The sequence below is a fragment of the Zophobas morio genome, unplaced genomic scaffold (genome assembly GCF_036711695.1).
Source record: "Zophobas morio isolate AGI-343-1 ecotype UQ-CSIRO unplaced genomic scaffold, CSIRO_AGI_Zmor_V1 ptg000008l, whole genome shotgun sequence".
NCBI classification, from domain to species: Eukaryota; Metazoa; Arthropoda; class Insecta; order Coleoptera; family Tenebrionidae; genus Zophobas; species Zophobas morio.
In genome coordinates, this window is record NW_026972113.1 from 12,351,259 (window position 1) to 12,360,259 (window position 9,001).

Below are 9,001 nucleotides of genomic sequence, written 5' to 3' on the forward strand. Positions count from 1 at the left end.
TCAGTCACACCAGTTACTACAATAGAGACAGTTCTAGCCGACGTTGAATAATTTGAAAAAGTTTCGCTTAGTTGAGTGCCAATACCATAATAGACTAGTGATGTTGTTAAGTTTTTGTATTTTATATATTGAAAACTTGCAGAACTTTAATTTCCCCATTGTGATTCATACTAGATTTTATGTATAATAAACACTGTGCACTACACTGCATTCGGCTCCATAATCCATGTTGTAAGTCCATATTTGTTAAAAACTAGTGAATAATAATATTTTACAAAACATGTTGATTTTTATTAGATACTCGGGCATCACGACTGCGCCTCATTGGCCGCTCGATCGTACTTAAGTCGAGGCGCGCGCTCACGTGACCGCGTCCGGTGTCGAAAATGGTTGGTTGTCTTGCGTTGAGTTGGGTACTTAAGATGTGGATTTTCTTTGTCGGGACGTGACGGTATTTTTGATATTTTTTTAATCAGCTTGGATAATCTACACTCAGAGCGCATAAGGAAACTGACACTAGAGCTTTAAAACGGTAGAATAAAGTTTCATTTGCACTTCAAATTAGTGAGTTCATGTAATGGCAGTATGTAGCAATTGCGGTAGTCACAAAAAATTCCTACCTACCTTGGTTTGGGGATGGGGAAAAGTGACACCGTGACGATGGTGATTGAGGACCGACGTTTTCGTGTCACGTTTTTTCCATCTTGAACGGTTACCTTTGCCACGATAGTTATTATTTATCAGGACTTCACATTGTTTATCTATATGTTGTACTTGGAATTGTTGTCAGACTCATCCTTTTTTGCCATTGTCTGCAATGCTTACTGTTAAGAGAAAATGCATATCATAGCTGTAAAAACCATTTTTGACAAATAAAATATGTATTGATATGTGGGTTTTGAATCATCCTCGATTTTAGTGCGGGCCCCTTTTTCGATAAGTACCCAAAATCGATTTTATTATGTTTGAAATCTCCCTGCAGAAAATTCAAGGTACCCAAAAACGGTCATTTTGCTTTATATTTGACAAACAGGCTGAATAAGTAATCTACCATCTTTTTTCTTTTAGATTGCATCAAAAATGACAACTGTTTCACAACAAAAGGTCCCCCTACTTGCAAAAAGCCCAAAAACGGTAAATTTTTGTAATATGGATTTTCAAAGTGGCACTATTTTCTTCCATTTGTCATGATTTGAGTTTTATTTTTCTCCAAATTTCACAATAGACGAAATATTTACAAAAGAATTCCCAAAGAAGATATTTGCAAGTACCCAAAAATGGTAACTTTCTTTAATCTATCGTCCTGTTGACTAAAAAAAATCATCTTAAACGAAAATCAGAATATGAAAATAAGTATTTATACACGTGCTAGGTGCCCCAAAAAAGGCAATCCTAATTTATTTTTTACATTTTTACTCATTTTGATTTTTGAAGTTATAGTAAAATCTCCACACATCTCATTCGATCTCCACCTTTCATTGTTTTCGAAAAGTAAGTGGTCTTTTCAAATGTCAAATTCGTCATTTTTAACTCATTTTAGGTAAATTTTCAACAGCAAAAAAATTGAAAAGGAGTAAAAGGTACCCAAAAACGGTAATTTTGCATTATGTTTAACAACTTTCCTTTTTCCGTCATTATTTGAGTTTTATTTTTCGTTACACTCCAAGATAGACGCAAAAATTTCCAAAAAAGATACTTGTATAACTACCCAAAAATGGTAACTTTCTTAATTTTTTCGATTACTGGGCTTTTAGTTCAGATTTTACAATTTCAATTGGTTAAAAAAGAACAAATTGTAAAAAAAATCATTCACGTGGTAGGTGCCCAAAAAAGGCAATCCTGATTTAATTTGTCCACTTTTACTGATTTTGATTTTTAAACCTATAAGTTCTACGCAAAATCTCATATTTCTCTCGAGCTCCATCTTCATTGTTTTCGAAAAGTCGATACAATTATTAGACTTATTATTAGATATTTATTATTTTCGAAAACCCCCAAAAGTTATCTTTTCAAATATTGAATTCGTCATTTTTAACTCATTTTAGGTCAAACGAAACCGTATTATTTTTTTTTGCTTTTAAATTTCATCAAAAATTTCTCTTTTACAACAAAAAATTTCACTGTTTGAAAGTTACCCAAAAAAGGAAAATTTGTTAATAGTCAATATGGATTTATAGAGACAAAATTTTGAAAAAAAAAAAAATTCCAAGAAACAAACAGAAATTTGAAAATACCCAAAAATTGTGATTTTTTTTTTTACATTCATCGGTAACTGAACTTTTCCTTTAGAATTTACAACTTCCGTCGACTGAAAAAATATATCTTGATCCAAAGTCATTATGTCAAAAGATTTATTCATGTGATAGGGGTCCAAAAAAGGCAATTGTACTTTAATTTACCTATTTTTACTAATTTTGAGTATCTAGATCTACAAATTCCACGAAAAATCTCCACACTTCCCGACCAAGCTCCATCTTTTAATTTTTTTTTCGAAAAATACCCAAAATCGATATAATTATTAGATGTATTATTTTCAAAATTCCCAAAAATTATCTCTTCAAATATCGAATTCGTCATTTTTAACTCATTTTGGATCGAACATCCACTGCAAAAAAAATTAGAATTAGTAAAAGGTACCCAAAAACGGTAATTTTGCTTTATATTTAATACACAGAATGAACAAGTAACGTACTTTTTTTTCCTGCTTTTAACCTTCATCAAAAATTTCTACAACTGTTTCGCAACAAAAGGTCTCTCACTTGAAAATACCCAAAAATGGCAAATTTGTGTAATATTGTGAATTTTAAACGAGGGACAATTTTCTTCCTTCTGTCATTATTTAAGTTTTATTTTTCTCTGAACTTCACGATAGACGTAAAAAAAATCCCCAAAAAAACAAACGAATTTCAAAGTACCCAAAAATGGTAACTTTTTTTAATTTATCGTTAACTGGGCTTTCGGTTCAGAATTTACGATGTCCATCGACTAAATCTTGATCCAAAGTCAATATGTGAAAAGATTTATTTATGTGATAGGTGCCCAAAAAAGGCAATCTTAATTTGATTTGTCTATTTTTACTAATTTTGAATATCTAGATCTACAAATTCCATGAAAAATCTCCACACTTCTCGGTCAAGCTCCATCTTTCAATTTTTTTTTTTTTCGAAAAGTACCCAAAATCCATATAATTATTAGATGTATTATTTTCAAAATTCCCAAAAATTATCTCTGCAAATCATCATTTTTAACTCATTTTAGATCGAACATCAACTGCAAAAATAAATAAAAGTTACTTTATACTTAATAAACATAATAAATAAGTAACGTACAATTTTTTTGCTTTTAAATTTCATTAAAAATTTCTACAAATGTGACAACAAAAGCTTTCCCAATTGAAAACTACTGAAAAATGGTAAATTTCTCGAATGATGTAGATTTTTAAAAGTGGGACAATTTTCTTCCATCTGTCATTGTTTGAGTTTTATTTTTCTCTGAACTTCACAATATACGTAAAAACTTTCAAAAAAATCACCAAAAAAAAACAGAAATTTCAAAGTACCCAAAAATGGTAATTTTTTTAAATTTAGGATTAACTGGACTTTCCGGTCAGATTTTACAATTTCCATCGACTAAAAAAATATATAGTGATCCAAAGTCAAAATGTGAAAAAATTTATTGATGTGATAGGAGCTCAAAAAAGTCAATCTTAATTTAATTTGTCTATTTTTACTAATTTTGATTATCTAGATCTAGAGATTCCACGAAAAATCTCCACACTTCTCGGTCAAGCTCCATCTTTTTATTTTTTTTTTTTTCGAAAAGTACCCAAAACCCAAATAGTTTTTAACTCATTTTGGATCGAACATCAGCTTCAAAAAAAATATTAAAAGGTACCCAAATACGGTAATTTTGCTTTATATTTAATACACAGAATGAACATCTAACGTACATTTTTGTTTGCTTTTAATTTTCATAAAAAGTTTCTACAACTGTTTTACAACAAGAAGTTTCCCACTTGGAAACTACCAAAAAATGGTAAATTTCTGTAATATTGTGAATTTTAAAAATGCGACAATTTTCTTTCATCTGTCATTATTTGAGTTTTATTTGTCTCTAAACTTCACAATGAATGTAAAAATTTTCAAAAAAATCCCCCAAAAAAAAAAACAAATAGAAATTTCAAAGTACCCAAAAATGGTAACTTTTTTTAATTTATCGTTGACTGGGCTTTCGGTCCAGATTTTGCAATTTCCATCGACCTAAAAAAATCTATGTTGATCAAAAGTCAAAATGTGAAAAGATTTATTCATGTGATAGGGACCCAAAAAAGGCAATCTTAATTTAGTTTGTTTATTTTTACTAATTTTGGTTATCTAAATATATAAATTCCACGAAAAATCTCCACAGTTTTCGGTCAAGCTCCTTCTTTTTCTTCGAAAAGTACCCAAAATCGATATAATTATTAGATGTATTATTTTCAAAATCCCGAAGAGTGATCTCTTCAAATATCGAATTCGTCATTTTTACCTCATTTTGGGCGGAACATCAACTGCAAAAAAAGTTGGTAAAAGGTACACAAATACGGTAATTTTTCATAAAAAATGTCTACAACAAAATGTTTTCCACTTGAAAACTACCCAAAAATGATAAATTTGTGTAATAATGTAGATTTTAAAATTGGGACAATTGTCTTCCGTTTGCCATTATTTGGGTTTTATTTTTCTCTAAACTTCACAATGGACGTAAAAATGTTCAAAAAAATCCCCCAAAAAACAAATAGAAATTTCAAAGTACCCAAAAATGGTATTTTTTTTTAATTTATCGTTAACTGGGCTTTTCGTTCAAATTCTACGATTCCCGTCGACTAAAAAAAATGCATGTCTTGATCCAAAATCAAAAGATGAAAAAATTCTTTCACGTGATTTGTGCCAAAAAAGCCCATTTTGCTGTATTTTGTCCATTTTTACTTATTTTGATTGTCTAGATGTACAAATTCTAGGAAAAATCGCCACTCATCTCGTTTTAGTTCCATCTTTTCGTTTATTTTTTTCGAAAAGTGCCCAAAACCGGTACTTCCATTCAACTCTCGACCATTTCTCCCCACAAAAAACCACCCCATCGCGACCCATAAACCCATCTCGTGCACCACACCCCATCAATAATTCACCCCATCGACCCCTGCACCGCATCATCGATCCCTCCCGATTTAAACTCAATAAAAAATTCACTCTTGCAGGCCTCCGTGGACGCGGACCGCCCCACCGGCTCCCCCCTCGAGCGCCCCTCCAGCACCCAGAGCAGCCGCTCTTCCACCCCCTTCGCCCTGCCCTTCCCCTCCCTCCCCTCGTCCATTCTCGAGGTGGGCCTCATCCACCCGTCCCTCATTGGCGAGGAGCTCTTCCGCTGCCCCTCCTGCATGGCCGCCTTTCCCTCCATCTGGCTTCTCGAGCAGCACACGGCCCTCCAGCACATCGGCTCCCTGAACTCGCTGGAGAAACCCTTCATCTGCGAGCAGTGCGGCCAGAGCTACAGGTATAGTGGAAAATCGAGCGCCGGGCCTTGTGCTCAGCGCACTACTAAATCGGCGTTTGGCGCAGGTACCGATCGGCGTATGTCAAGCACCGGGAGCAGAACCATCGGGCGCGGCTTCCAGCGGACAAGTTGTTCTCGTGCGACGTGTGTGGGATGCAGTTTAGGTACTTGAAGTCGTTCAAGAAGCATCGGCTAAACCACGCTCTGGAGAAACTGCACGGGAAGAGCGGGGAGGCGGCGAAGAGTAGCGGGGAGGAAAGCAAGGGGGTGGATAATAGTAGCGACCAGGTGTCCAGCTCGAACGAGACCATCGTGGTGGAGGGGAAGGAGGAGGGCGTGGTGGTGGTGAAGAAAGAAGAGAACTTGAATGATGATGCAGGTGAGCGGCTAGGTTTAAATTTAAATTGAGCATTAAAGTGTAAATTAGGAGGGAGCGAAAGTGGCGCAGTCGAGAGGATGCAGGTGCCTGCAGAGGGTAATTAATTAGGAAGTTAAGACATGGTTAATTAAGCTTCTAATTAAGGCTAGAATGTCGTTTTTCAGGCGAGGGCGCCTCCTCCGACGCCGAGAAGGCCGACGCCGACCAGGACGACACCATCGACTCCATGGCCCTCTCGTACCCCTCCGGCAGCATGGACATCCTGCGCGCCTCCCACGACCCCTCCCTCATCGGCTTCCTGCGGTCGGACGCCGTCGACAAGCAGCGCGAGCGCCGCTTCGCCTGCCCCTTCTGCGGCAAGTGCGTCCGCTCCAAGGAGAACCTCAAGCTCCACGTCCGCAAGCACACCGGCGAGCGGCCCTTCGTCTGCCTCTTCTGCGGGCGGGCCTTCGGGGGCAAGAGCGACCTCACCCGCCACCTCCGCATCCACACCGGCGAGCGGCCCTACCACTGCGACATGTGCGGGAAGTGCTTCGCGAGGGCCGACTACCTGTCCAAGCACCTGACGACGCACATCAACACCTCGCGCTGATGCTGTTCGAGGGGCGGGGGCGGCGCTTGGCGGCGGCGGGACACGCGGGGCGGGGGCGCGCTCGGCTAGGCCGGGCCGGCGGCGGGGGCAGACTGCGGAGCCCGGGCGAAAGGTTCGCACAGAAGGAAAGAAGAGAGAAAGCTTGTAGAAAAGCTGCGAAAGATCATACAAAGAAGAAATGAAAAGAGTGTCTTAAATATAGATTTACTAATCCGGGCTTAGAAAATTTGCGAAGCTCGGACAAAGAGGAATCGAAAAGAATGATCAATGCACTGCCGAATTATGGAAGAGGACGAAGTTTCAAAAATAGGAGATAAAAGGAAACGTCTAAGAATGAAAGTAAATTTACTAGTGAAGAATCGATAATAATAATGCGTAAACTTTTTGGTGAGAATGTAGAAAAGTGGCGGATCATCAAGCAAAGAAGAACCGAAAAGAGTGTCCAGTTACGTCATGTGTGGGCGTAAAATATGAAAATAAATTGATAACAACAACATAAACTTTTCATTAAGAATGCAGAAAGGCCTTAGAAGATCAGGCAAAGAAGAAATGAAAAGAGTGCCCATTTACGTAAGAGAGAAAGAGAAAGATGAGAGAATGTCTTAAATATGGATTTAATGGTGAGAGTTTAGAAAATCTACGAAGCTCAGACAAAGAGGAATAGAAAAGAATGACCAACGTGTCGCCGAATTACGGGAGAGGAAGAAGTTCGAAAAATAGAACATAAAAGGAAACTCCTAAGAATGACAAGAACGTCTTGAAAATAAATTTATTAGTGAAAAATCTGGCAAAGACATATCATAACAGAGTGAAAAAAACAAAGGACGAAAGTCAGGATTAAAAACGGAAATTACGTCACCATGATAGAATGAAATGAAAAAGAGAAGGTAAAAAGGAGTCGATAACAGCAGTAGGTAAACAACTTATTTGTGAGAATGTAGAAAACTTGCGGAAGATCAGGAAAGGAAGAGATGCAAAGGGTGTCAATTTACGTAAGAGGGAGAGAGAGGACAGTATAATGGAATGTCTTGAATACAGACGTACAGCGAAGGCCCTGATACAGAGGAATCTAAAAGAATGATCACACGTCGCCGAAGTACGGAAAAGGGAGAAGTTTAAAAAAATAGTAGATAGAAGGAAATTCGAAAGAAAACCTATTTGCGAAAAATCAGGCACAGAAATATTGTTACAGAGTGAAAACATATATAAAGACGAAAGTTAGGCGGAAAGAGTGCTTAATTATGTTATCGTGAAAAAGAGAGAGAGAGAGAGAGAGGACGAGAAGATGAAATGTCTTGAATACCAAGTTACTGCAAAAGCCAAAATATGGCAGATAAATGCCGAAAGAGTGAAAAATGATTATAAAGAGAGTTTAAATTAAAGAATACACAACGAAAAAATTGAAGAAGAAACAAAAAGACCGAAACCACTCTGTGTGAATTTTTTGAACGGGCCCCCAATTTTGGAAGCGAGTGCCCGAGAGCACCCCGTCCCCGTCGAGTCCACAAGTCACATTAAAAGAAAAAAAAATTATATAATAACGAATTACATTTTCTATCTTAGGTAGATATAGTAAGTTGAAAAGGCGAAAAGCGCCGATTTGAAAATTCCAAAGCCTAGTCCTTTGATCTCTGCGTGCTATAGTATATTTATTTGGTGCGGCGCACCCGTTTAGTGTTTTGAATTGGCGTTGTTGGCAGCACTCGGTAACCAAATTTGGCGGTCGATTCGAACCGCGCCGTCGGTGTTTTTCGCTTTTCGCGCCCGACTCTGTCAGCTTTCGATTTTCCGTGTCGCGCTTTTGGTTTCAGCTCCCGAGAACCTCGTAACAATACGATTGTGTCCACGAAACAATGTTTTCCGTCCTTGCATTTTTGTTTTGATGGCTGTGAATCTGAAAGTGTTATAGTTTTTTAACTTGGTTTAGTTGTCGCGCATACTGGATATGTGCATCCCTAAACTAGCTATTAGACGACGTAAATAGTGAGTAAAAAGCAATACAAAAGGACTAAAAATGGGTTCGATATTGTTCCTTCTAGTCATGACGGTTTTAACTGATGCTGTGGCCTTGTTCCAGTATTAATGTCCAGAAAATTCGAATTTGTACGGAAACATCGAATGTTTTATCGATATATATATACCGGTTGATTGTAGTTTTGTGCCAATTCGATGTACCTCATGACATATGTGTTTAGATGGTGTTAAATATTTACGATGTAAGCTGAGTTTGTGTTTCACTTAAATGTTTAACATCGAAGAATATTTTTTTACACGCGTTATACAAGTGTCCATTGTCCGTACGCCAAGAATTATTTTTTATACATAATAGTAAGCTCGAGCTGCTCAATACAATCACAACAAGTACCTAAGGTCGTTTTGATGATGTTAAACATTTAGACACCCCGTGAACGAGCTCCGAGGCGCCCGCGCCCTTGTAAATGTAAACGGTGCCTTTTTCAATTTTATTGATGAAAATTCATTTTTATGTCAGTTTGCGT

The 9,001-nt window shown here is 37.4% G+C and overlaps 1 protein-coding gene across 6 annotated transcripts in view; it reads left to right on the forward strand.

Annotated features, from left to right (window-relative positions):
• LOC135125361 (zinc finger protein 517-like) overlaps nt 1-7,726 on the forward strand; it is an 82,328-nt gene extending 74,602 nt beyond the window's left edge. For 5 of the 6 annotated variants that reach the window (XM_064050889.1, XM_064050886.1, XM_064050887.1 and 2 more), the window contains exons 5-7: nt 5,237-5,532; nt 5,598-5,911; nt 6,076-7,726. In XM_064050889.1, the coding sequence (XP_063906959.1) occupies nt 5,237-5,532; nt 5,598-5,911; nt 6,076-6,503 (1,038 nt within the window). In that variant the 3' untranslated portion in view covers nt 6,504-7,726. The remainder of the gene's footprint in view (nt 1-5,236; nt 5,533-5,597; nt 5,912-6,075) is intronic. The other variant, XR_010279869.1, reaches the window with a different exon arrangement.
• Nucleotides 7,727-9,001: the final 1,275 nt, after the last annotated feature.